The following is a 27,870-nucleotide window of genomic DNA, read 5'->3' as shown; positions in this document are numbered from 1 at the left end:
GCTAACATATACTCAATTACCTGACACCCTTAGACAATCACTGTTGATTAGTGGTTATACCAGTGACTGGCAGCACGGGACAGTTATATAGATAGATATTTGAAATAGGGCTCTCCACTTAGTTTCATTCTAATCCTTATTTAATTGAGTGGTGACTATAAACAATGCTTGGAAAAGACATCATGGTACAGCCAGGTGAATGATAGGATAAATGTGGAATGGTTGTGTGGATTAGTGTATGAATGATTCATGTAAATGATGTATAATTCAAAAAATGACACACAGGAATGGGACACTAATAGTAATTTATTGTGAGCTAATATTTCATCCATACATAACTTAGTAATTTTTGGAGATTGTACAATTATTGAAGTATTACATTCATTGTATCCCTCTTGTACAAAATAAAGATTAAAAAAAATGTTCCCATTCCATAATTATAATATAGATTGTCTATTGAAGTTGTTTGACAAAGTTCTGCCATCCAGTTATCCACATACATCTATGGCTCCATTTGCAAAGCATTCCAACATCAGTTTAGTATAGGTCAGGCTGTTCTGCATCAAGTTGTTGTGTTTTAAGGGCATGCTTACCATGTCCAGAGAAATAAGGTGAACGCAAACAAACAGAGGACTGGCAGGTTCTGGTAAGCAATTATTATTATTATGTATTTGAATCACAGCAAACAAAGATCTAGTCCTGAGAAAGTGCTCACCTCCAGAGTATTTTCTATTTGCAGGATTACACCTCCACTCTATTGTTAAATGGCTATGAGACTTTGGACGATTTAAAGGATCTAAAGGAGAGTCATTTGATAGAATTGAATATTGCAAACCCAGAGGACAGGGCCAGGTTACTGGCTGCTGCGGAAAACCTGCATGACAGTGAAGGTACGTACCATCTTAATGCAAAGCAGTGTTTCTCAAGTCGATCCTACAGTATCCCCTTGTTTATCTGGCTTTCAAGATATCCACAATGACTACGCATAAGATAGATCTGTATGTAAAGGAGGCAGTGCCTGCAAATCTGTCTTATGCATGGTCACCATGGATCTCCTGAAAACCAGGTTGGTGAGGGTGTACTCCAGTAGTGTAAAGAGAAGAAGGGACACATCTGAGCAACACCAAATCCAAAGAGAGGAAAGTTTCCAAGCAATCTAGCCACATTAAAATGAATTAACACACTTAGGTTGCCCCGTCTCAAAGTTTTGCTCTCTGGCTGGCTAAAAGTATGCACAGGCTTTCACAATATGCACACTTTTAACCGGATTGCGAGGAAGCATTCTCAGGGGTATGTTTAGGTTGGGAGAGGGAAAACAGCATGTGTACATGATGTTCCCAGAAGTACATGCACTAATTTACTCTCCTGACCTTCCTGCACAAACAGCAGATGCAGAGAACTCGCACACTTTACAATGATGCAGGCTCTCTGAAAATTGCTCCTATAAGGCATTTTCAAGCAGGACATTTTTCTTCAGTGATAGTTTAATTCTGAATGTATTTTAATGAAATATTAAACCATACAGAGCTAGAATTTTCATAACTGTTACCAGACCAAACCTCACCTTCTTAAGAAGCATTTTACAGTGATGAAAGCTGCTGCTTTTCTTACATTGCTCTATTAAGAGAATCGATTCTGCAAATTTCTTCAATTGCATAAACTGCAGAATATCTGCAGATATTCAACTTGTGACATTCTTTTCTCAAGCTGCAGTTAAAGATATTCTAGCCCAGCCACTGATCAAAGAGTTGTAATAGGTGGAAGGATGGGGGTCTTTGCCTTGCAGTCTGGCTCACACAAACACAGAGGGACGGTAACTGAAACAGCTGCGCAGGTGGACATGTGCTTGCATATGCTGGATCGTGCCAAAGGACGTGGCCATATTATAACGTACATGCGTATATGAGCGTGTGGTATAAAGAAGGCTGTACGTGCATACAAGTGTGCACAATTTTATATGAATGCGCACATGCGCCCGCAAATGCTGCCTCTACCACAGAAGTGGGGGATTTTAGTAGACACATGCACTGATGCAACTACCAGTTTCCCCAGTTCATTCCCAGTTCGCCCAGGTAAGGGATAGGACTTCCTAAGCCCTTAGTTAAATAGCCTCCCTTATACCCTGTTAGCACCAACTCTTAAATCCCCTCTGCTTAGCCTAGAATTTTTTATTTTATTATTTGCACACTATCCATAGCAATAGTAAAGTTACCCAGCAGGGGACCCTAGCACACGCTTGTGTGCGTAAATACTTAGGCGCCTCACCCAGACCACAATTACAACCTGCCCCTTTTCTGCAACGTATTTGTGCACATACCGAGAGATACGCGTGTACTCGGGCGCCTTTTACAATTCGCGTGGCACATGCCAGCCGGACATACTCATGTACCTCCCTGTTTTGGCGAGCACCGGGCTTTTAAAATTCACCTATATGAAAATAATGACATCTGACTATAGCTTGCTTGAAAATATGAAAAGCTATATTTTTCTGTATAATATATGCACAAACAGATGCTTATAAGAGCGTCTGTGACAATAACAAACAAAACAGGTTATATATTAGCACAATGAGCAAGGGTAAATAATCTTCCCCAGCTAACAGGGAAATATTAAAAAAAAAATACAAATGGCCTAGCAATAAGCAGTCACTTTCCTGAAACTGTATCCACCAGGCTCCCCAGACAAGTGATAGCAAGCGTGGTCTCGGTGGGCAGACTATAATGTTACCAGAGATTCTTTTGTCTTTGCTGAGATGGTCTTGTTGAAAGGGTCTGGTTGTCTCAGCAGAGAATCTGCCCATCCCCCCATGACCTAGGGTCTTAGCCCTATGTTTGGACACGTGCTGTACTGTTTTCTTTGTTTCTTAACTCTCCTGAAGTATTGCCAAACTAACTGATAAGAAAACAACTACTGCGTGTGTGAGGACAACTCTGAAATGGTGGATTCCTGTGTTTTATTCACTACTTCTATTCCCCATATTGTCCAGACATTCTATCTTACATGTGGGACCACCAGCCTTGCATTTTCTCTAAACCCAACACCTTCTGTTGGGTACACATAATCATAATAATAATATCATCAATGCCATGTAAATAAAAGCAATCATATCACTATTCAGATAGAAACACTATTGTTATACCAAAACTAAGATAGTTAAGAATGTGTGTACCCCAAAAGTTAAAAAAGTTAAAACACATAAGGTCTGTGAAAGTTTATTCTGTGTCTATAAACTAAATCTGGGCAGATGCCAGGTGTTTTCCAGTTCTCAGCTATTTTTCTTATCACACAGAGCTGCTTGATACTGTGCTTCACTGAGCACATTTTAACTCCCTGCCAGCTGGCTCTAAGTGTTATTCTTATTCTCTAATTAGGTCTTGTCTCCATCTTGTATTCTGTATCTCTCTATGAGTGACCTTGAAGATTTCAGGCTATTTCTATCAAACTAGGAGAAGGAAGGCCTGTGGGCTGTGAAGGGAGGGTTACCTAACTGCCCAGAATTCTGTAATTTCTTCTTTATGCTTTCAGCATTGTATATGCATATAAGCAAGCAGTACTATGTCTCCGTTATCTTTTCGGACAGAATATTCAGTACTTCCCAAGCATACGTGTTGATCTTGTACTATAATAATGGAGTACAAGTTATTCCTTCTCGCTAACATCCACATTCACCATTTTACAACATACTTCACCATTTTGTCAGTACTAACCTCTGATCATATACTTTTAGACTAAATGGGGCCTACCTGTCCCTATCACATACATCTACATAACTGCAAAGGGAAGACTTCCTAACACAATTAAATGTTTCAGTGAATTCAAGCAAGCATAAAGCTGCATCCTATAACTATGAATCATTATAACTGTATTTCTCTCTCAAAAGGAGCTAAATTAACCCTTCACTGTCACACTCAAATTCTTCCGCAAAACCTATCCCTAACTCAGGAGTGAAAGGGAAAGATATGCTGGGCTAATGAGTTTAACTTTGTCCATAACACAAGGAGCAGGATGCATCTACTTACCCATTCTTTCAAGTAATCTGGCTATATTTTCATGACATTGGAGGAACTGAGGAAATCTGTTTTTTTTATTTTATTTTACAACACTAGAAAGACCTTAGACTTACAACTTTCTATGATAACCTAAGGATTGCCAAATTGGAAAGGTCAAAGGTCCATCCAGCTTCTAGCAATGGCAAGGAGAGCAGGTCAATAGAAGTGTATAAGAAACAGGCCATGTGTAGGGGTGTCCATGCGCTGTCATGATTCATGGGTACAAACTGAATCCAATTTTACATTTGCCTTATTCCCAGTGCTTACAAAATGAATGCAAACAATATATTCCATTATCCCTGGTCCAGCCTTTTCTGGTGTAAGGGAGACTTCATTCTCATACCACTCATTTTTCCCTTTTCCATCTCTAGGGAGAGGTTTTTGGCACTCTTCCCCACCTTGGGTGCTGGGATTGTTCTGACTCAAACATGTGCAATGTGGGGGTGGCTAACTTTTGGTTTTTGAAGGAAAGGAGTGTTTTACTGGTGGATCAGAGTAGGCCCCATAGCCTGCAGAAATGAGGAAATAACGACAGTATCCTTTCTTGTGCTCTCACAGATCTGACTTTTTGAAAGAGTTAGCTTCCTTTTTCCTGACCTGCTCCTAGCTCAGGAGGGCAATCACCCTCCCTGAGGGGAATGGGACAGGGTCCTGCTTTGCCCTGTGTCCAGCTGCTCAGATGTAAGAACTATGTGGAGAAGTATGAATCAAGAGACTGCTAGATTCTTTTTTGTGATTTTTATCCTGATAACGTTTTCCTGAGTCCAGCCTGCTATTTCCAAGTTGAAGAACCAGCCTGCTGAGACTACAGGAATGAGTAGCATTGTGAGGAAGACTGAGTGGAACTTGTGGGACTGGAGAGACAGTGTAGGGCTCTCTCACCTTCATGCACCAAGGGCCCCGGAGACTTGTCCTCCTCCTTGCCAGCTGAACCCCAGCATCCAAATGGCCAGCACATGGTGATGTACATAGCAGGAAGAATTAGAGGACTGGTCCTGGAGTGGCTTTTATATTCTGGATCTCAACCAAGGAGGGGGTTATACTGACATGGCACGTGCCTGCCAAAGCCATGGAAATTTTGCCATTAACTGAAGCTGCAAAATCTTCTGTATTTGAAATTCAATGTTGTGATCTCATTTTCAGTTCATGGTGGTGCTGATGCTCTTTTCATGACCGCAACCTGCAATTCACATTCCATGATATATTTGGCAGTGCCATATGGCATCCTTCTACCCTGTAGCATGGAATAAAATGTTAAAATGCTATAGTTCAAGGGAACATATCTCGAGTGACTTTCTGCAGAAAAAGAAAATGTTCCCTGGCTCCATTCCCCCTCTCCCACGCCTTACACTCGGGTTCAGGCACGTGCACGCACAAGCTACCACCTACTTCAGAGATCGGATTAATGGTTTCTAGGTCACTGCTCGGCAGGAGGCACACACAAGCATGCAGAAGCTGATAGTGCACTAGCTAGCAGCATTAGACATGATCCCAAGATAACTCGCCAGGAAATGCAAGTCTTTCTGAATTGAGCGATCAGAAAAGGAGTTCTAGCCGTTCAGATATGATTAAATTAAGCTCTGTTTTTATTTAAATATGTGAGATACTGAACAATTGTCTTTATCAGTTTATTTAATAGCTTGTAAAGGGGGCACCATGATAAGGTTCAAGCTGCAACACTCATAATAACAGTTCAAATGTTTCGTGTTCCTGATCTGAAGTTAGAACTTGCTTTTGTTATATCCTCTTTTAAGGAATTTGACATAAAATGACTACATCAGAATCACTGAGAAGAGGAAAGGCAGGCAAGAGAGTTTCTCATTACAAAACTCCAGTGTTGTCAAATTCACTACGTCATTGTGAGATGTGGTCACTGTCTCTTGTTTGATTGTTGTCTCTTATTCAGGGCTTCTTCTCTTGCAGAATAATTTGAGACAGGAGCTGGAACACCAGGGCACAGTGCTCAGGATGACAATACTGAGGACTATATTCAAAAGCACTTATTTATTTATTTATTTTATTTAAAGGATTTATATATCGCAAAACTGAGCAGAGACCTGTCCAGCTAAGCAGTTTACAAAAATAAAACGTTCATAATTAAAAAATACACAGTAAAAACAAAAACAATATACATCATTTACTATACCTCCAAAAACAATAAAAAATATATAAAATTACTTCTTAAGAGCATTAAAAAGCATATGGCAGTCCTTTTGGGATATTGTTGTCAAAAACAAAAAAGAAATTGTTAGGTGATGTTAAAGGCAGCGGTAAAAAGATATGTTTTTAAAGCCTTTTTAAATTCTTTAGTATTTGCTGTCAAACAAATTTCTTCCGGGATAGCGTTCCAGAGAATTTATCTGGATAACTCAGCCAAATGAAGATTTGGGCACTTATTTGGGTAAATTCTAGTCGACTAAGATAAGAACATGCCATACTGGGTCAGACCAAGGGTCCATCAAGCCCAGAATCCTATCTCCAACAGTGGCCAATCCAGGCCATAAGAACCTGGCAAGAACCCAAAAACAGTCTATTCCATGTTACTGTTGCTAGTAATAGCAGTGGCTATTTTCTAAGTCAACTTAATTAATAGCAGGTAATGGACTTCTCCTCCAAGAACTTATCCAATCCTTTTTTAAACACAGCTATACTAACTGCACTAACCTCATCCTCTGGCAACAAATTCCAGAGTTTAATTGTGCATTGAGTGAAGAAGAACTTTCTCTGATTAGTTTTAAATGTGCTACTTGCTAACTTCATGCAATGCAGTCTTTCTATTATCTGAAAGACTAAATAACCGATTCACATCTACCCGTTCTAGACCTCTCATGATTTTAAACACCTCTATCATATCCTCCCTTATAACTGGGCATAACTGGGAGGAGTTGAATTAGCCAACTACATTATTTGGTTAGTTTTAATATTGAAAGTTAGCCAGCTGTCTGGTCAGGCCAAGCAGCTGGCCTAAAGTTAGCTGGCTAACATGAAGATAGCTGGCTATATTCAATAGTGCGGCTGTACTATTGAATACCACTTCCAAAGTTAGCCGAATAGGTTTATCAGGCTAACTTTGCTATCCGGACAGTGACTGAATATATATCTCATTGCTTGTGATGTGTCACGCCTTATAGACATATATTACTATTAAAGATTCAATTTATGATGAATATTACTAAGTAATACAATTATAGTGAGAATAGTTATGCAAGAGAAAAACCTCATTGTTTGCCCTGGTACCTCCTTTTTAATCATTAGTCTCCTCCTTGCTGGGAACGTGAATGAACAATTGCATATATTTGTTTTTAAGTATGCAAATAAAATCCTCTAAACTAGCAGCACTGTGTTCAGACTGGGTAAAACCTCTGTCCTGACCTTGCTCTCCCTGTGGATTACTGGACTTTCCCTCACCAAGATCAGTCCATGTGGAGGACAGCAGAGAGCACACTTTCTATACTGCTGGACCCCTCTTATGGCACTCCCTTCCCAAGGAGATAAGAACAATCTCACAGCCAAAATTCTTTAGAAACGTCTTTAAATATACTTATTCCAAAAAGCATCCTCCTCAGTGCTTCTGCCAGAGTTCTGTACCCGAGTCCCTCAGTGCCTCTACCACAACCAATGTTGATTTGTTTCATCTGCTTTATTTCAATCTTATTGTGTATGTTGTTTTGTTCCCCTCCCTGAATGTAGGAAGGGCGAGGAACAAATATTTTAAAGTCAAAGAATAAAAAAACTGCTCCTCTTTGCCTTTGAAGCTGAAGGATCTCAGGGCTGATGCGTTTGTTAATCTCACAGAAACTTTTTTTTATGTTTGCAATAGCACTGATGCACTTATCTTAGAATGACAAGACTTCCAATAGCTTTGTGTTTATTGCGGTGGTGCTGGAGGGCTGACTCATCCATCCAAGCCACATCCTTGTTAGGTGCCCTGGCTCAAAGCACAGCATGATCAGCTTGGGCTTTCATCTTTCTGAGCCAGATAAAATAAGTCCTAATGGTAATTCGATAATAACAGTTGGATAATTATGTCTGTAAAAGTGGTATGGCCAGAAAGGCCTATGCAAATTAGAGCTGCTTGCTGCTAGTTCTCAGAGGAACGTTTTCAGTCATTTCTGTTTATGGGACTCACATTTCAGTGCATTATGGGATTTGCAGTTCTGTTTCTCTCATTTGAAATCGAATACATTAGGTACCACAATACCTCTGAGCAAAAGAAAAAACAAACAAAAAACATACAGGACTGGCCTAATCTCCCTCCAGGAACTGGCTCACATGGCAACTCTTCATAAATGCAGAAATTGAACAGAAAATAATGTTCAGAATGTTACTATACATATGACAAACCTTTTGTCTTACTTAAAAGGTGAATTTTAAAAGCCCAGCGCGTGCATCAATTAGGAGATACAGGTTGACCGCATTTTAAAAAGCACCCATATATGCGCGTAGATGCTGCAGTGTGCACATCTCCAACGTTTTAAAAAAGGGGCAGGGTGTGGGAGTGGTCTGGGCAGTACATGGGCATTTTGGGGCCTGGCCAAGAGATGTGCACGCAAATATTTATGTACCCTGGCGCGTAACTTTACTTTTGCTTTAGATGTCGTGTAAGTTAAAAAATAAAAGGATTGAACCATTTTTGAGGGGTTTAAAGATTCTGGGGAAACTGGGGGGGGGTGTAGGTTATCAAACCAGGGGGTGTTGGAGGACCTAGCTGTTAACTGGGTGAACTGGTGGATGAACTGGTAAACTGGGTATGACATGGGCGCATGCCTTGTTTAAAATCCCCCGATGTACGTGGTAGAAGTGGAATTTGGGCGCCTCTGCACACATGTGTACGCAAATTATAAAATACCTGAGTCCCTAGGCGCAGGCCAATGAATGTGCGCACATGCACGCTGGTTTGAAAGTTACCATCCCTGTGTTTTAACGTTACTTTTCAAACATTTGTTTTGCAGTTGAACAAGACCACGAAGATAATCCTGTTGCTCTGACCTTGAGCCCTGACTTTGGCTTCAGCAAGTCTGAGATAAATGAGTGCCCGAGAGACTCTGGTTGCTATATCTCTTCAGAAAATTCCGACAATGGAAAAGATGATCCCGAAACAGGGATCCTGTGTGATATCGTGGAAAGGATCACAGTCACAGATATAAACTGAATCAAACTTTTTTCCTAGAGGTACGGCCGATGGGACTCTTAGATTTATCTTCTACATTATTTATAATCTGCATTCCCTTCAAAAAGCTCAAAGTGGGTGACAATAATAACAAATAAAACTACTAATAATAATATACAACAATAAAAACAAATTCAACATACAAATACAGTAAAAACAGAAACATAGAAATGCAGACAAGAACAAACAAATCAAAAAGTGAAAAGAATAATAAGTAATACAACCAATTCAAAAAATTGAATACAAAAAACATACAAAAATACAAAAAACGTGAGTTATCACGTTTCTTGCACACTTTGTTAAATGTAAACCGGTTTGATGTGATCCATGTCATGAAAGCCGGTATAGTAAAAATAATAAATAAATAAATAAATTCAAAAAGAACATGGAAATATCAAACATAATGGTAAAAGTTACTGTAAGTTCACGTTTAGGCAGAGGTGTAAGGCTGGCGTAAAATCACATAACATTGAAAAGAAAGACCTAGGATATCAGCAGATGAGGATCACTTAATCTACCAGTTAAAAGGGCTGGAAGAGAGCTGAAGATATCTTCAAGGCTAACCCCATACTTCCAGGCAGAATCCATGATACCTATGATCTTAGACAGCATCTCTACGAACCTCCAGTGCTTAACTACCCTCAGAGACAGCATTTTTCCCCTAATGTGTGACCTCAAGCTCCCCTGGGAAAGGGAAAGATCCAGGGCTTAATTTGTGGGGGAACGCCCTAGAACACAGATCCGCCACTTCTTTTCAGGTGTAAGCGGCAGCGGATGCAGTGTTCTGCTCCAGCCCCCTCTCCTTCCAGGCAGCCTGCGGGGCTGCAGAGCAACCACTCTGCCCCTCATTCAGTCCATGCCCTCCCATCCTGTTCCCTGCAGAAAAGGAGGGGAGGGAGGGGTCCTGCAGCAGAAAGAAAGGGGTTAAATTAGCACGTGTGAACTGTAATGCCAATCATTAAGGTATCGACCCTGACAACCGCTACTGCTCCTTTTTGTGTCTGTTACGCAGGGCTTAATTTCTGGAGGAATGACCTAGCATGGACCCAGAACCTGAGGAACTGGTGTAAATCAGTTCTGGTGGGCAAAAAAGTCAACTGGGGTCTGAGCATGGAGGATCACTGGGGTAAGGAGGAGGAAAAATATGTATTTGGGGGAGAGAGAGAGAGAGACAGCTCACACCCAGTCCTTGCCCAGGTCACACCTAGATTTGACCCCACGTTACAGTTCCACTTCCTTTGTGTCTACAAATTAAGTCCTGGAAAGAACCCAACCTTTCTTAACCATGATGGGCATTTCATGATTGCCTAGAATAAGAAGCACCCTAGCATTGGCATCTTGTAGATAAATAGTATTTGTGAAACATTAAATAAGAAAGTACTTTGCTTTTATTGATGAATACTCTTATTATAAATGTACTAAAATATTTAAAAATAATACTAGAATCTGCAAAATGTATTGGTTAATATTTTTCTTCTTATGTTAAATCAAAAATCCCCTAACTAGTACATAATATTCTTTTCAAAACACTGAAAATATTGCACAAAATGTATATATTTCCTTCTTTAGATGCTATTTACATCCTTTTAGTCGTTTTTCATGTTGCGGTTTTGTTTTCTGTACAAAGCAAAACTGTGTGAATTCATTAGCATTTCGTGATTGTATATAGTACTGTTTTAATTGTGTATTGAACCAATCTTGTATCTTCAACCCAAAGGAACATTCATTTCTCCCTGCCATGAAGACTTTGCGCATTAACAAACTGCTATTGGGGTTTGCTTCTTCCTAACTTTTGTTCATTTTTTCTAAACATTTGAAGACTTCGATTCAATAGTGGAAAACTATTGCCTTTGTTTTGAAGCGTTAAAGGTGAACACATCACTGTAGTTTAGATTTGTCTTGTAGTGTCACTTGTTAATAAAATATTTATTTCCCAGTAGGGAAAAAACAGCAAAATACTGCAAAAAACAGCAAAATACTGCTATTAAGTTCACTTAGAGAATAGCCACTGCCATTAGCAATGGTTACATGGAATAGACTTAGTTTTTGGGTACTTGCCAGGTTCTTATGGCCTGGATTGGCCACTGTTGGAAACAGGATGCTGGGCTTGATGGACCCTTGGTCTGACCCAGTATGGCATTTTCTTATGTTCTTATGTTCTTAATTATATGGTTATTTTCTTTGTAAAAGTAATTCACATTATCTGCTTATGGTTTGTGTCTAAATATGAATTTTATTTCATTGGGTTTGTCTAAATGTATTTTGACAACAGAAAGGATAACACTGATGAACCTCTATGTTTCCAATTCATTTTTCATGCTCGCATTGCTTTTGCAAACTCTTCCTTTTTAATGGCGTTGTGCTACATCACCGATCTGGCAAGAAATGTACTTGTTGTGTCAGCTGCAAAGTGTATACAGCATGTGATACATGCAAAATATTAATTGTAACCTCACAGAATATGAGTTATACTGATGCTCTCATAGTGTTGGCTTGTGTGACACAGCAGGGCCTTCTAGCTGAGAATGGTTTTTAGCAAAAACAAATTGTACTTCAGGGCATATTAAGGGCTACAGTACTAGACATAAAACTATTTTTTTTCAGTCTTCCTCTGGTGCCCAGTCTAGTCAGAAATCTCAGACTGTACATAGGGTATTACATAGACTAATAGGAATTTGTGCCATATGCTTATTGCACATGAAATACATTCAAATATATGCATACACTGTACATCTGTATGGCTAACCATATATACTGTATGCATATATAAATATATTTAAATTTATACATATATATATACACACCTATAAATATATTTTTGGAAGTTGTTAATCTGAAAATAGCAGTATGGGTTAAAAACACACCAAGAAAAACTAGTTTCATAATCAAAGCTAAATCTGACATTTCAGTCTTGCTGAATACAGTCTATATAAATGACTACTCTTTACCCTAGTTTGGATTTTTGCTTTTTGAGAATGGTCAACTAAATATTTTCTGTTGCACTGGGACTTTTTTTTCTTAGTTGTGCAACTGTGAGATTGTCAAAACCCCTGCAACTTCCTGCCTCATGCTGATTGCCCTACACCCCAACCCCTACAGACTAAAGTGCCTCGCAGCTGGCACTGAGAAACTTCCTACCTCAGCGACTAATTCTGAGAAAAAAAGAATGTGAATTACAGAAAAGGTGGTTTGTGGAAAGAAAGATGCTAGAAGACCATCAATGCTAGTGGTAAAATTTCAGGGCAAATGACACGACATAGCATGTCAGGCCTTCTGCCAACAAATATGCACAAAAAGGAACAACGTACACTGGTTATTCATACCAGACAGGTGAGAAAAGAACTCTACTGCAAGGCCACATCAGGAGTTCTCCAGAACTGTTTCACTGGTTAGCCACGTTTTCCCTCCAAGTTTCAGGTCATGACGATGAGGTCTTAAGCTATGATGATAACCTTTCCCTAGAGAATGTCTCTTCGCAGAGCATTTGAAAGTTACAGACATGCACAGGAGTCAGATCAAACAAAGCCAGTGGTTCCTTTACTCCTTGTGTCTCTGCTGCAGCTGTGGCTGCCATCCAGGGTCAAGTTGATGATGTCTATTCAGTTGAAGATCATTTATCTAATGGTAGGTCATAAAGAACCAGTGACTCAGTCCTCATTTTACCACTCCAGTACAAAGCATTTGAGGAGTTGTTTGATATGAAAAATCATGAAACAGAACTGGGTACTATTTTATATGAGCTGATGCCACCCCAAGCATGCACCGTGCACTAATGATAAAGAGGATCCAAAAGACGGAGTTTATTCAGATATAATCTCAAGTACACTATCCCCCTCTCTTCGGAGTTTAAAATGGAATGTATTTAAACTTCAGGGCATTTTAGTTAACTTACCAAATTAATACAAGTAAGGGCTCAAATTCTTAGTCAAATTATATGCAGTATTTACGTTTTAAGAAGAAAATCCTCAGAGGAAAGTGCAGATTCTTCTACTGCTATTTTGAGAGACATATTTGGGTACCTGTCATGTAAAATGCAAGCAGTAAATGCTTCACTTCGGTGTTTGTTCTTCGTGATAGAAAGAGGGCCATAGTTTTTTTTCCTATACCGGTGAAAAGCAAGCTTGCTGAGGAGCCGCACGTCTGTCCAGCCTATAGCCAGAGCAGTCATGTCATAGTGGGCTGGTAATAAACAGTCAGTAATAGGAATGAAGTCCTCTGAAGTGAAAAAGATCAAATTACTCTGGCGAAGAAATCAATTATCTGAGAACTGGCTGTGGAGCTAAAGTTTTTTTAATCAGATGCAGCTGCAGCGAGGAGGAAGCTGACTGAGAGTAAAAACGCAAACCTCCCCACAATGGGCACACACCACACACCGCTCACTCAGCTCAGGGGAAAATGTCACAATTCTGCAGGAAATGAGATCATTCCTGACAGAGCCAGATGAGCGCTGGGATGAGCTGTCTACGTCAGTGGAACGTTCTCTTCTCCTGGCCTGGCTGCTGACCTTCAGTTCCTGGCTTGTTCCCGCGTTCTCGAAATTTCTAGCATTTTGCCAGAAGCTCCTGGTATTTCGGTGCTGGGGTGCTCTGTTTTCCAGGGAGTCCTCCTGTTTTTCTACGCATTGGGCTCAGACATATTTAATGGATTGATGTTTCTTGAGCCTTTAGAAACACTGCAAATGGTGTGTGCGTTATAAAGAGGATTCGTCTCTTCCGTTTAATTATTGAATTACTAAGGAGCTCTTTCTACCTGATGCAGTTTACAAGAAACAGGAATGTTGTCAAGCTTTAGTTCTTTGTATACTGATGACAACTGTTTGTACTGAAACAGCAGAGATGTATAATCTTTTGGTTTTCACAGTTATTAGAATTATTCGTTATTTTAGTCGCTGCAACACAAGTTTGGACTGGGGACCAATGATTAAAACTCTATAAAAGTAGTGTTGCTTAGCACTAAATCTTCATCTGAGGTTCTTGGGAGACTACTCTGGAGATATTTTTTCTACGGTATTCATGTGTACTTAAAATCTATGGTAACACAGTTCTATTTGTTTCTCAAGCTTTACAGATAGTGACCTTCATTACGCATGTTAGAGGCACCTTGAATCATAGTAGGCTGTGATAACTTTTAGCATATCAAAAGGCATAGAGCCTGAGCTTTGAAAATGACATGAATGCTTTCTTCAGGTTCCCTGGGAAAGCCAGAAAGCTCTAGTTCTCCTGCGGTTTGCAGGCCGACTGCTCTGGGAAGTGAGACAGGCATGGCATGGCATACTGCAGACGAGTGTACCAAGCCTTGGTGAAACAGTTTCATGGACACTAGTTGAAATGGCCACATAAACTGACAGGGAAAAGCGTCATCTATGTGCGTAGCCTCACCTGCTGACAGTGGACCCAGTGGACTGTGCACAGCGCGAGTACTGCCACAGCGTTTCACTGCAACAGAAAGAGCACACGCTCACTCGCAGAGCTACCTGGATAGTGCAGCGACTCAGGGTTTACGTGTGCATGTCTCCAGCCCCACGAGAAACGTGGTAAATGCCCAAGTTATTTTCATTCAGTTTATTCCTTAATTAACATTCCTCACGACAATTTCCACTGGGATACTGAGAAGAAACCCTGTCAAACCTACATCAGACACCAGATAACCCGAAATGTCATGGCAAATATATTTTTTCCAGCGCGATACACACAGTGACCAACTCAGCATGGAAGGAAATAATACAAAGATGAAAACGGGAGGCCTGTGTAAGGCATTGTTCAGTACATCAGGTGAACCTCATAAACTTATTGCTCTTTCCTTTTAATAGAAGAGCTTGGGGTAGAAAAACAAAGAAATCCATTACCAGATATTATTCTGGAAACAATCTAACAAGACCCACAACATTTCACTCTTCAGAAGGATCTTGTCAGGGATGTTTTCAGCATGGAGGGCACAGAGGTGTTTCTAGGATTCAGTCAGCGCTGGGAAGGCAACACTGTGGTCACCCAAGTCGAGGACACCTGACTGTTGGGGATCTTCATAAGGCGGCATCTTGCAGGGTGCTGAAGCTGCGCGCCTCTTATGCCTATTCTAAGGATGGGAATGAAGCAAAAAGGGACCATTTTAGTTCCTTGCCAGTCTTCTTTATCAAAGCGTGGGCCAATGGATCTTCATTCAAACTGAGTCTGGAGTCTGGAAAAGCCCAGAGGTTCCTCCTCCTCCCCCCGACCCTCTAAACCAGCAAGATGGAATTCCAAGTGACTTTCTTCATTTCAGTTGATTTTTGAATAAATGTGATCAGCTGCCTCAGCAAGATTTGGGGCCTGCACCAGGAGAGCAGATCCCTATTTCCATTAAAGGCACTGATTGTAATTCATCTTTACATCTGGTACCTGAGGGATCTAGGAGATCTCCCGTCTCAGTCCCATTACCTGGTTTTTGCCCCTAGTTCTTGAGGGCCCAGAAACTAGATCTTTCACTGATCCCAGGGACATCTCACTTAAGGATCTGTGAAAGATCGTTTAACAGACTGATGTCAATCTTACCAAAACAATTACCCAGCTCTGTATTGGGCTGCTATGGCTTCCCAAGCTGGAGTTATTGTTCAAACTTCCCTTGTTACTGATATTAAAGTTAATTTAAGTATACATTTTAAATGCGAAATGCTGGAAAATAGTCCAAGGTCTAATAATCTTCGACTCTTGAATTTTCCTTATTCTTGATTTGGGTAGAAAAAATGTAGGACATTGGTGAGGCAAGACTTCCCTTGGGTAAATCAGTGCTAGGAAAAATCGTGAAAACTGGAATAAAATCACAAAACCTTTAGATAGTCATGGTTTAATGGGACACAGCCAGCATGGATTTACCCAAGGGAAGTCTTACCTCACAAATTTACATTTTTTTGAAGGGGTTAATAAACATGTGGACAAAGGTGAACTGGTGGATGTAGGGTATTTGGATTTTCAGAAGGCTTTCGACAAAGTCCCTCATGAGAGGCTTCTAAGAAAACTAAAAAGTCATGGGATAGAAGGTGATGTCCTTTTGTGGATTACAAACTGGTTAAAAGACAGGAAACAGAGAATAGGATTAAATGGTCAATTTTCTCAGTGGAAAAGGGTAAACAGTGGAGTGCCTCAGGGATCTGTACTTGGACCAGTGCTTTTTAATATATTTATAAATGATTTATTTATTTATGATCTGGAAAGGGGTACAATGAGTGACGTAATCAAATTTGCGGATGACACTAAATTATTCAGAGTAGTTAAATCTCAAGCAGATTGTGATGAGAAGGACCTTGCAAGACTGGAAGATTGGGCTTTGAAATAGCAGATGAAATTTAATGTGGACAAGTGCAAAGTGATGCATATAGGGAAAAATAACCCTTGCTGTAGTTACACAATGTTAGGTTCTATCTTAGGAGTTACTACCCAGGAAAGAGATCTAGGCATCATAATAGATAATACTTTAATATCATTGCTCAGTGTGCTGTGACAATCAAAAAAAGCAAGTAGAATGTTAGGAATTATTAGGAAGGGAATGGTGAATAAAACGGAAAATGTCATAATGCCTCTGTATCGCTCCTTGGTGAGACCACACCTTGAATACTGTGTGCAATTCTGGTCACTGCATCTCAAAAAGGTTATAATTGCACTGGAGAAAGTGCAGAGAAGGGCAACCAAAATGATAAGGGGCATGGTAAGGTTCCCCTATGAGGAAAGGCTAAAGAAGTTAGGGCTGTTCAGTTTGGAGAAGAGACGACTGAGGGGGGATATGATAGAAGTCTACAAAATCATGAAAGGACTTGAACAAGTTAATGTAAATTGGTTATTTACTCTCTCAGATAAGAGAAGGACCAGGGAGCACTCCATGAAGTTAGCAAGTAGCTCATTTAAAACAAATCAAAGAAAATTCTTTTTCACTCAGCGCAGAGTTAAGCGCTGGAATTCATTGCCAGAGTATGTGGTTACAGCAGTTAGTATAACTTTAAATAAGGCTTGGATAAGTTCCTAGAGGATAAATCCATAAATTATTATGATAATTAATGAGGAATAGTATCTTATGATCTATATAATGCTTGTGTTCTTGCCAGGTACTTGTCTTGGATTGGCCACTGTTGGAAACAGGATGCTGGGCTTGATGGACCCTTGGTCTGACCCAGTATGGCATTTCTTATGTTCTTTCTGTCCCTGAATTGTTTAAGAAATATGCTTTGGAAATTTTACAGTTTTCTTCAAAGTATTTCTCTGGTCAAATTGTTATTACTTTTCAGATAAGAGATGGGTGCCGAGTTTGGAAGAAGGGGCTCCCTTTTTAAGTTGGGACCTCTCTCTCGTTTCCTTTAGACATCCAATGATAATATTTCCATTAGATCTACTTTTGCAGTTTCTTTTGTTTCAGGCAGAGAGAGAGAGATTTTTTTCCATCAATACTTTAAATATAAAGAATCTTTATTCTGTAGCCAAAAAGTGCACGCGTTTCCAGGTGCTCAAGCAAAGAGGAAGCAGTTTCTTCAGTTAAAGTCTCACGTTCTTTTGCTAGGAGCTTCTTTTATTTTTTTCCTTGCAAATCTATAATTGAGTATCAAGGTAACAAATTTATATTTGCTGATCCTATGCACTTGGAAACCTTTATAACAGATTAACAGGGGAGGTTAATTCAGTCAGATTGTTATTTCTTTAAATATTTGCTCTATTGCTGCCCCCTTATTTTTAAGGGGAATCTTTCTGATTTGATATGGGTTTGTTTTTTTTCAATTTATAATTTTATTAAGTATTTAGTAACAAAAACCAAGCTGAAGGCATAAACCAAGCCAACAGCATAGAGTAAGCATGTCTAACAAAGCAAACAAGGCATGTAACTCAAATTCCCCCCCACCCCTCCCCATCCATGAGCTCAAGCAAGCGATACCTAGTGGATAGTCCTGTACTAACGAGAGAGCCCGAGAATAAAAGTGGCGAGTGGGATTGTAATTTTCCAGGGCGTCCTCAAGCTTCTGTGTTGTGAAGTCCACAAGCATGGAATGTTACAGGGCTGCTTGTTGCCGCTCCCAAGTGATAAATGGGTGCCAGATGGCTTGAAACTTGGGCACAGAGTCAAGTACTTCAGCGGTGATCGCTGCCATTTTACAATAAAAATGTACTTTCTTTTGTACCAGTCGAAGAGTGGGTGTCTCTGTCCACTTCCAGAACTGTGCAATAACCATCCTCGTTGCAATAAAGACCTTATGACAAAACAAGATGTGATCCTTATTTGTAACCGGTGAAGAGAGATGAAAGAGCATAAAACCAACATCCTGTACGCCTTGGATTCCCAAGATGCCTTCAGTCCACATAGCAACCTCCTTCCACAATAGTTGCACATGTACACATGACCACCATATATGTAGGAAGGTACCACATTGTCCACAGGCTCTCCAGCACAGTGCACTCACATGGTCATATCTCTGGTGTAAGGTGTGCGGGGTGAGATACCAACGGGTAAGTAACTTATAGCAATTTTCTTGCAAAGAGGCAGACAAGGAACACTTACGAGCATTTAAATAAATCCTGTCCCATTCGTCTGCCCTCAGTTCAGGTCTGCCTCCCAGTGCTTGACATGCGGGAAAGGCTGTAGCTCTCTACCCAGCAATAAAGCATACAACGGAGATCATACCCCTCTTTGTATCTACGGCTTCACAATAGTGTTCCAGGAGTGTTTTACCCTCTTGTAAGGAGGATAGAACCGGAGAGGTGTGTAGTAGATGGGTAATCTGGCAACCAGCCAGGAAGTCCCGGTTAGGTAGCTGGTGTAAAGCTTGCATGTCTGCCCAAGTCATTGGGGAACTTCCCCTTAGAAGGTGTTGGAAATCAGTGATACCTTTAGAGTGCCACTCTCTAAAAGTGCGATTATCTCGCCCCATTGGAAACTGAGCTAGGTGATGAATACGGATGGAGTAAAAATAGTCCCTCTTACCCACTAAGCGCTCTTTCCACCTGGACCACAATTTCAGGGTTGTATCTAAGGACAGTGGCAATATCCTATGTAAGGTCGTCCACGTATGTCGAGGTTGCCAAACCATAGCTGCCAGAGGCATCCCTTCTATCAAGTGCTCCTCAAAGTCACCCATTGTTTTGCCGTGCTCTGCCTGTGCATATCTGTAATAGCAGTTAGCTGCGCGGCTGCGTAATACCATTCTAGGTTTGGCACCCCCAAACCGCCCCTGTCCCGTGGTTGGTACAGTAGTCGTCTGGATACCCGAGGTGGACGCCTGCTCCATATGAAGTCAAATAGAATTCTTTGCCATGACCGTAGGATAGCTGAACTAATATAGATTGGTAGGATGTTAAAAAGGTAAAGAAACCTGGGCAGCATGTTCATCTTAACAATAGCAACTCGCCCCAGCCAGGAATGTTTATCCCGATCCCAGTTTTGGAAATCTCATTTTATAGTGTTGACTAATGGGGTAAAATTTAAATGAAAGAGGTCCTTCACGTCGTGCCCTATATGAACACCCAAATATTTGAGGGATGTTGTGACCACTCTAAAAGAGTATTGCCTCTTCAGTGCCTGGAGGGTAGTGGGATCAGCTGTGACATTCAGGATTTCGGTCTTATCCATATTAATCTTAAAACTGGACACCTCACTAAAGGTTCGTATTTCCTCAGTGATGCCTCGGATGGATGGAATGGGATTAGTAAGGGTGAGTAGGATATCATCTGCAAAGAGTGAAATTTTTAAATGCAGTGGTCCCATGTGCACACCCTCGATCTGCTTTGAATGTCGGACCCTGGTTGTAAAAGGTTCCAAAAAAAGTGCAAATAGGAGTGGGACAAAGGGCAGCCCTGACGAGTTCCTCTTTGAACTGGGAAGGAGTCCCATATCCACCATTTATCTTGATCCGTGCAGTCGGATCTTTATATAGACTACGTACCCATCCCATGAATGCGGGTCGAAATTGCATCTTAGCCAGCGTTTGAAAAAGGAAGTCCCAGTGCACGAGATCGAAGGCTTTCTCCGGATCTATAGCCAGTAAGACCAGGGGGACCTTCTCCTTCATCGCCCACCCCAGTATGTCCGTAACCTTGCTCATGCTGTCCGCTTCCATTCTATGAGGAATGAAGCCCACCTGGTCCCTAAGTTCCAGCTGGGGAAGTATTAAATTTAGTCGCGCCGCTAATACCTTGGCCAGTATCTTCAAATCTACATTTATTAACGATATGGGTCAATACGACCCGCACTGAGTGGGGTCCCTCCCAGGCTTGGCCAAGACGGTAATGCCCGCCACATTAGAATATGGAGGCAAGGGTTCTCCGTCCCTCAAGCTGTTATAAAAGTTAGTAAGTGGGCCGACAATTTGCGAACTGCACTTCTTGTAGTAATCACTTGTGAACCCATCTAACCTGGGGGCTTTCCCATGCTTAAGGTCCGATATAGCCATTTGGACCTCCGCTTCACTAATAGGACTGTCTAGGGATTGCTGTTGGGTGTCTGAGAGCGCCGGAAGTGTCACGGATCGTAAATATTGAGCTATAGCCTCGGGTGAAATGCCTAGGTCCTTATTATATAGGAGGGAGTAGAACTTAGTGAAACAATCTCTGATGTCTGTGGTAGTAGTTAGTATTTGCCCTTCGTGATTCTTTATCTGGCTATATTATTCTGAGTAAGGCGCCTTTTCAGTTGCCTGGCCAGGATGCGACCCGCCTTGTTATGTCCCTCAAAGTAAGTCTGTTTGGTCCGCTCTAGAGCATGCACTATATTAGAGGACTCTAGCAAGTTCAGCTCGGACCTTGCAGCCCGTAGCTGCCGAAGAGTAGCCTCGCTAAAAGTTTGGGAATGGAGTCTGGCAAGCTGGCTAATAGTGTTAACTAAGTCAATCCGTTTGTTTTCCCTTCTTTTTTTCAACGCAGCCGATAATGCTATCATACGCCCTCGGATCACCAGGGAGCCCACCGACTGCTCGGACCCCGTGTTAATCTGGAAATAATCCCGAAGATGATCCAAGATGAACTTACTATTATCGGGATCCCTCAGCAGGTCATCCCGTAAGCGCCAAAATCTAGGGCAGGGGTCCTGATCAGCCACCAACACCAAGGCCCAGACCGGGGCGTGGTCGGACCAAGTAATGTCCCCTATTCTCACATCCGTGACCTGATTTTGGAGACCCTTATCCAGGAGGAGGAAGTCAATCCTCGAATAGGTATTGTGTGGGTTCGAATAGAAAGTGTAGGACCTAGAGGTAGGATAGCATTGCCTCCATATGTCTGCTAACTCCCAGGTATGCATGAGCCTGGACAATTCTGAAGTGGCAGTCCATCCTCCGGTTTTCCTAGAATTGGATGTGTCTAATCTAGAATTGCGTATCAAATTGTGGTCCCCTCCCCACAGTATTTGACCTTCCGCATAGTTGGTAAGTATGTTCCCTATTGATTTGATGTGTATTTTTATACTTCGATTCTTCGCTTATTTTTTTATTTTTCCTGATTTTTTTTATCATATTGTGAATATAATTAAAAATTCAATAAAGATTAAATTAAATAAAATAAAAAAAGAATTCATTTCAAACAATCATTTCTTGCATTTTTCCAGGGAGCACCCTGTAAGAATATTCTTTTATTCTGGTTTTGGACTAGGGTTATAGACATTTTGGGTTGCTGCCTTCTTACAAGTTATGTCACGTTGAGACTCACAGGTCCTACTGCCAGCTTGTTTACATTCAGACTCTTTTGAATTTCAGCACCTAGGCTTTACCTACATCCTAAGGACAAACGTAGCCCAGCAGGACGCGTTTTAATCAAAACATGGGGATGGTCATTTTCAAAGCCATGGAGCCGTATAAACCGCAGGGTTCTGTGGCACCACTAACCGGATTGAGGGGGGGGGGGGGGGGCATTCTCAGGGTTGTTTAGGTAGGGGCTGGAAAACAACATGCCTCGGTTTGGATTTTCAAAACTACATGTGCTGTTTTCCAAGCAAAAATCAACCCACAGGAAAAAAAAAACGTAAGTGCAAATTCCATGGGTCCTTTATAACCATAATGGAAAACTGAAACTATTTTTTTTTTAACTTGAAATAAGTGTAGATCTGAAATATGCTCTTCAATCTGTGGCTAGCACAAAACATGTTGTTTATTTAAATGCCGATCACGCTGTCGATTTCGATGGGGCCGCGCTGGTTTCTCTTTTGCTGAGGACCTGCCGGCTCTGCTTGGCACACAGCAGCGGTAGCAGCGTCTTTCAGTAGCAGCGCCTATGGCCATGGCCACTCTATAGCTCTGGCCCAGAGGGACATCAAGGCTTGCTGTTGCCGGACAAGTTCTCAAATCCTAGAAAATTAATATTCTGCAAGTTTATGGGGGGGGGGGGCATTTTGCCACATTTCTTAACAAAACTAAGGCATCTGCTGATTTTGCTGTTTGTCCCTATGCATGTACCAGGCGCTGCCTGCTGTAGATCTCCAACTTGTTGCTTTTATTTAAACCGAACCAATGAGAAATATTTTATTTTTTCCATACTCAACAGTAGCAGGGGGCAGGTCACCCACCGTTCAAAAGCAGTGGTTTCTTTAGACAGAACTATTTAGGGAGAGGGGATGACAGAGAATGAATAAAGTGCTGCAAGCCAAAGTGACAGACAATTCATTCCTATCCCCATGGTACAGCCCCTGCCTTTAAATTGGCAATAAAAGACAGTACAAGCAATCAATACCAATTCTTCCTTTTATGAGTGAAGTCTGGAGTCTATACAGCATGGAACCCTGCACCTCGAGTTCTGTAAACATACCCTGTATTCACAGAAACTCCCCCAAATAGAAGTGCAGAATTGAATTAGGACTTTTCCCCTTACAACTTACAATGCATAAAAACTCTTCAAATTCTGGTGTCCCCTCACTATAGTATCATTGGCTCCCTCCACTACCAGGCACATTGTGACACAACAAAAAAACCCTGTCAAAAAAACAGTCAAAACTTATGAAGGCCATCTCCCATACTGTAACAGCATTAACATCCAGTACTCGTGCAGCAACCATCCTTCCTATGAAAGGGGAACACAGCAAATATAGAAACGGTCCTAGAATACACCTCCTATTGGGAAAACAGGTCCAGCTGGGCTGCTACTGATCCCTACACAGAAACTAAATATTAGTAAAAAAAAAACCCTCACTTGTCATACATGCAGAACATGCAGAGACCTCACCAAATATAGAATAAAGGATCAGAAATTAGACCACAGACAAAAGCTGAAATGCAAACCCCAAAAAAACAGATCCCCACACATACTGCAACAGTAGAGAAATATAAACAGAAATGCATTTCCTGCTATACTGAGCAAAATCCAAATATATAAGCGATGCATATTCCCAAAGCTGACATGTTCCAATCAGTAAACTAAAAATATGTTTTTATTTATTTTTTACCTTTGTTGTCTGTTCATCTTTTTTAATCGCATTGGTCCCAGTCTCATGCAAGTCTTCTCCTAGCTCCTTTTCCAGAGTCTTCTTTCTATTTTCATTTCTTCCTTGACTTCTTCACTTCCTTTTTTACATGTCGCTACTGATCTTCCTAACCTTTAAAAAGGATATAGAGCAGCTTTTAAACTAGATGATGGGGAAAGCCGACAATTGCTCAGAAGTGCATATTTCGGAATGATGTATTTATTTATTTAATAATACTTATATCCCGCCTATAGTGAAACTATCAGGATGGATATTAATACAACAGGGAAGGTTTCCTAATAGGGAGGCTGCAATAAATACAAAAGTGGCCCAGGTGCTAAGTATTACGCAGACCGAGTTGAAAGATTCCAAATGACCCCTCTCAACTGATGAGCAGGTTGTTAAGTCAAACAAAAAAACACACTTTGAAATGTCTGTATACAAATGCTAGAAGTCTAAAAGTTAAGATGGGAAGTTGGAATGCATAGCACTGAATGAAGAGGTACATATAACTGGCATCTCAGCGACCTGGTGGAAGAAGGGGCACTGTGATACCGTGGTACAATGATAGAATGACTCAAATTGATGGAGGGATGGCGCTATATATTAAAGAGGGCATTAAGTGAAACCGGGAAAACGTTCTGCAGGAAACAAAATGCACTATAGGATCCCCATGGATAGAAATTCCATTTGAAAAGGGGACAAAATAGCATTGGGGTGTGTATTACTGTCCACCTGTGTCACCCGTGAAAGGGCTTTTTTCTGTTGCTGGCCCCACTGCCTGGAATTCTACGCCCCTCGCAAAACAGTTTAAAAAAAGCACTTAAAACCTTCCTATTTAGGCAAGCTTTCCAAATGAATCCGATTTATCCTCCCAAGTACAGATTGCCAAGCAGCGCCTTCTAAGCAGTGTCATGTTATTTATATCATTGTTATGATTTTATAATAAGTATATTCCTTTTGTAACCCACCCCAAACTTTGCAGGGCGCAGGAAATAAATGCGGTTAAATAAATAGATGGACAATGAAATGCTAACAGGGTAACTTAACAAAATCAGCAGCACAGTAAGAATGGGTGATTTCAATTACCCCAGTATTGACTGGGTGACTGTGACATCAGGACCTTCTAGAAGGTGAAATAAATGACGGCTTCAAGGAGCAGCTGCTACGAGAACCAACAAGAGGCAAAACTATTTTAGACCTGGTCCTCAGTGTAAGAGGTAATGGTTTTGGGGCCACTTGCAACGGTGATCATTAGATGGTCAAATCTGACTTAATAACTGGAGGGACGGCACTGAAGGAATCTATTGCGATAGTATTTAGCTTTCAAAAGGGAAAGTATGATAAAATTAGGATTAGGAAAAAAACTGAAAGGAGCAGCTGCCAAGGTTAAGAGTTTACAGCGGGCATGGACCTTGTTTAAAAATACCATCTTAGAAGCTCAGACCAGATGTATTTCACGCATTACTAAATGTAGAAAGAAGGCAAAATGACTACTGGCATGGTTAAAAGGAGAGGCTGTTATAGCTAAAAGAACATCTTGCAAAAAATGGAATCTTAATGAAGAAAAAGGGATCTTAATGAAGAAAACAGGAAACAGCATAAGCACTGGCAAGTTAGATGCAAAGCACTGAAAGCATTTGAAAAGAAGCTTGCCATGGAAGCAAAATCTCATAATAAAAACTTTCTCAGGTATACTTGAAGCAAAAAGCCTGCCAGGGAGTCATTTGGACAACTAGACGATCAAGAGGTGAAAGGAGCGGGGCCACACAACTTAGAAGAAAATATTTCTTATCATTGAAAGCGGGTGTACTTGCAGTAGGCGCAACTTTTTTCCTAAAGTTTCCCTGTCTATGCTGTGTTAACTATAGAGGGAAGAGATTTGGATTTCTGGACCCTACACATTTAGAAACCTTTTTGGTTGATAAAACTCAAGTGGAAGTATCAGGAGTGCATGCCCAGTAAAAATAATATACCTCCCTTCTCTTTAAATATTGTTTATTTGAATGATCAAAATAAGGAATTATTTGCCGTTTCTTAGTAATGTTAATGAATATTTTGGAAATGTTTACCTGAGTCCCCCCCTATTATGGAATATGTACCAGCAGTAAAAAATTATTGTTTTAATTTCTATATTGGTTATAGTGTTGTGAAACATATTTTCTTGTTTTCATGATGTAAGTCATTTGTGAAAAATTAATAAAGATTAAATTAAAAATAAAAAAAAGAGGTGAAAGGAGCAGTTAGGAAAGACAAGGCCATAGTGGAGAGACTAAATAAATTCTTTGCTCTTTACTGCGGAAGATGTAAAGGAGATACCCATGCCAGAAATTATATTTAAAGTTGATGAGTCAGAAGAACAAACAAATCTCAGTGTACCTGGAGAATGTAATAAGGCAAATTGACAAACTAAAGAGTAGCAAATCACCTAGACCAGATGGTTTACATCCCGAGTATTGAAAGAACTGAAAAATGAAACTGCAGACAAACTATTAGTGTAAACCCCCCCCCCCCTTGCTTGGTGGGCTGCACTACAATAAGGAGGCTCAAGGTTCCAGAGCTGTCTATCACGTCCCAGACTCCTATTTCACTCAAATGCACTTCACACTGGGGTTCTTCTGGCAAGGGGTAGGGGTGGGGAAGGTAAACCCCCCTTGGGTGACACAGTCACAAGCACCTCAAACCATTCTCACAAAATATAATCACATGGGTGGAGTCTTCTTAATGGAGAGGCAGACTGAAATGAAGCCAGATGGTGTTCAAATCAAACAAAATCCAAAACAGAGTGGCAAAAGTCATGAACAGCACAATAAAAATTATTATAACAAAAGCCATAGTCTCTGCATCCGACTCTTGATATTCCCACTGAATCCGTGTCCATGCCAAAACCCTCACCATAAAGGGTAAAATAAATCTCAAAACTCTTCCTCAAACTTCTCAAAAATACTTCTCAAAACAGCCAAAAAGTTGCTTCCATTGGTTTCTGGTCATGGAAAAGACAGCGCCAGCAGCAGGCACTACCCACTATTAATTGGTCACGGGAGTCAACCACCAGCCAAAACTCTGGCCCTTCCAAGAAGGGGATCCTTCTCTACTCTTGGCAGACTGTGAAGTCCACTCAACTCCTCCAACCTGCAGTATCACCTACTCTCTCGTTCTGAGCATGCTCACACAAGAATATATATGGAGCAAGACTCATCCCAAAAGGGGCATGGGCATACCGCCAGGAAGAGATCGAAAATGCAAAGTCCTCCCAAAGCAGGCCAAAGGGAAAACTATTTAGTAAAGAGGTAAAGCCCTCTTTACATTAGTAATTTGTAAACTATGTTTAGACGCATCGATGATACCTGAAGACTGGAGGGTTGCCAACGTAATGTCAATTTTATAAAAGGGTTCCAGGGGGTGATCCAACAAACTACAGTCTGAAGTCAGTGCCGAGCAAAATGGTAGAAATTATCATAATGAACAAAATTACTGAACATATACATAGTCATAATTTATTAGGACAAAGTCAACATGGATTTAGCTGAAGGAAGTCTTGCCTCACCAATCTGCTACAGTTTTTTGAAAGTGTAAATAAGCACATGGATAAAGGTGATATAGTGTATCTGGATTTCCAGAAAATGTCTGACAAAGACCCTCATGACAGACTTGTGAGGAAATTAAAAAGTCATGGGATAGGAGGCAGTGTCCTATTGTGGATTACCAAATGGTTAAAATAAAACAGAGAGTAGGGCTAAATGGTCAGTTTTCTCAATGGAGAAAGGTGAATAGTGGAGAACCTCAGGGATCTGTTCTCGGACCACTGCTTTTTAACATATTTATAAATGACCTGAAAATGGGAACAATGAGTGGGATGATACATTTTTCAAAGTTGTTAAATCTACAAGAGCTTTGACTGGAAGACTGAGCATCCAAATGGCAGATGATATTTAATGTGGAAAAGTGCAAAGAAAGTGATGCATGTAGGGAAGAGCAATCTAAATAACAGCTATACAAAACAAACTTTCACAATAGGAGTCACCATTCAGGAGAAGAATCGACATTATTGTGGACAATATATTGAAATCCTCTGCTCAAGGTGCAGCAGCAGCCAAGAAAGCAAATAGACTGCTAGGAATCAGGGGTGGCTCAAGGCAATCTGCTGCCTGAGGTGAAGGATGAAATGACGCCCCCCCCCCCCCCCCCCCCCATGGCCCAGTGCAGGTGAAATCAGGGGAAGGCAATGGAGGGTGAAGTGACTTGCCCAAGGTCACAAGG

General features: G+C 40.9%; 1 protein-coding gene and 1 long non-coding RNA gene across 6 annotated transcripts in view; one reads left to right on the top strand and one right to left on the bottom strand.

Annotated features, from left to right (window-relative positions):
* The window catches only part of SAMSN1 (SAM domain, SH3 domain and nuclear localization signals 1), a 37,036-nt gene extending 25,777 nt beyond the window's left edge, over window positions 1–11,259 (top strand). For 2 of the 3 annotated variants that reach the window (XM_029578516.1, XM_029578514.1), the window contains 2 exons: window positions 740–890; window positions 9,002–11,259. In XM_029578516.1, the coding sequence (XP_029434376.1) occupies window positions 740–890; window positions 9,002–9,201 (351 nt within the window). In that variant the 3' untranslated portion in view covers window positions 9,202–11,259. The remainder of the gene's footprint in view (window positions 1–739; window positions 891–9,001) is intronic. The other variant, XM_029578515.1, reaches the window with a different exon arrangement.
* The window catches only part of LOC115076725, a 32,625-nt gene continuing 10,467 nt past the window's right edge, over window positions 5,713–27,870 (bottom strand). The window contains exons 2-3 of one of the 3 annotated variants that reach the window (XR_003852853.1): window positions 23,593–23,742; window positions 5,713–6,033 (exon numbers count right to left, since the gene is read on the bottom strand). This is a non-coding gene — a long non-coding RNA (uncharacterized LOC115076725). Of the gene's footprint in view, window positions 6,034–22,351; window positions 22,502–23,592; window positions 23,743–27,870 lie in introns of those variants that run through there. The other 2 variants (XR_003852852.1, XR_003852854.1) reach the window with 2 other exon arrangements.

The sequence above is a fragment of the Rhinatrema bivittatum genome, chromosome 15 (assembly GCF_901001135.1).
Source record: "Rhinatrema bivittatum chromosome 15, aRhiBiv1.1, whole genome shotgun sequence".
NCBI classification, from domain to species: Eukaryota; Metazoa; Chordata; class Amphibia; order Gymnophiona; family Rhinatrematidae; genus Rhinatrema; species Rhinatrema bivittatum.
This window is presented reverse-complemented; position numbering and strand designations above follow the sequence as displayed.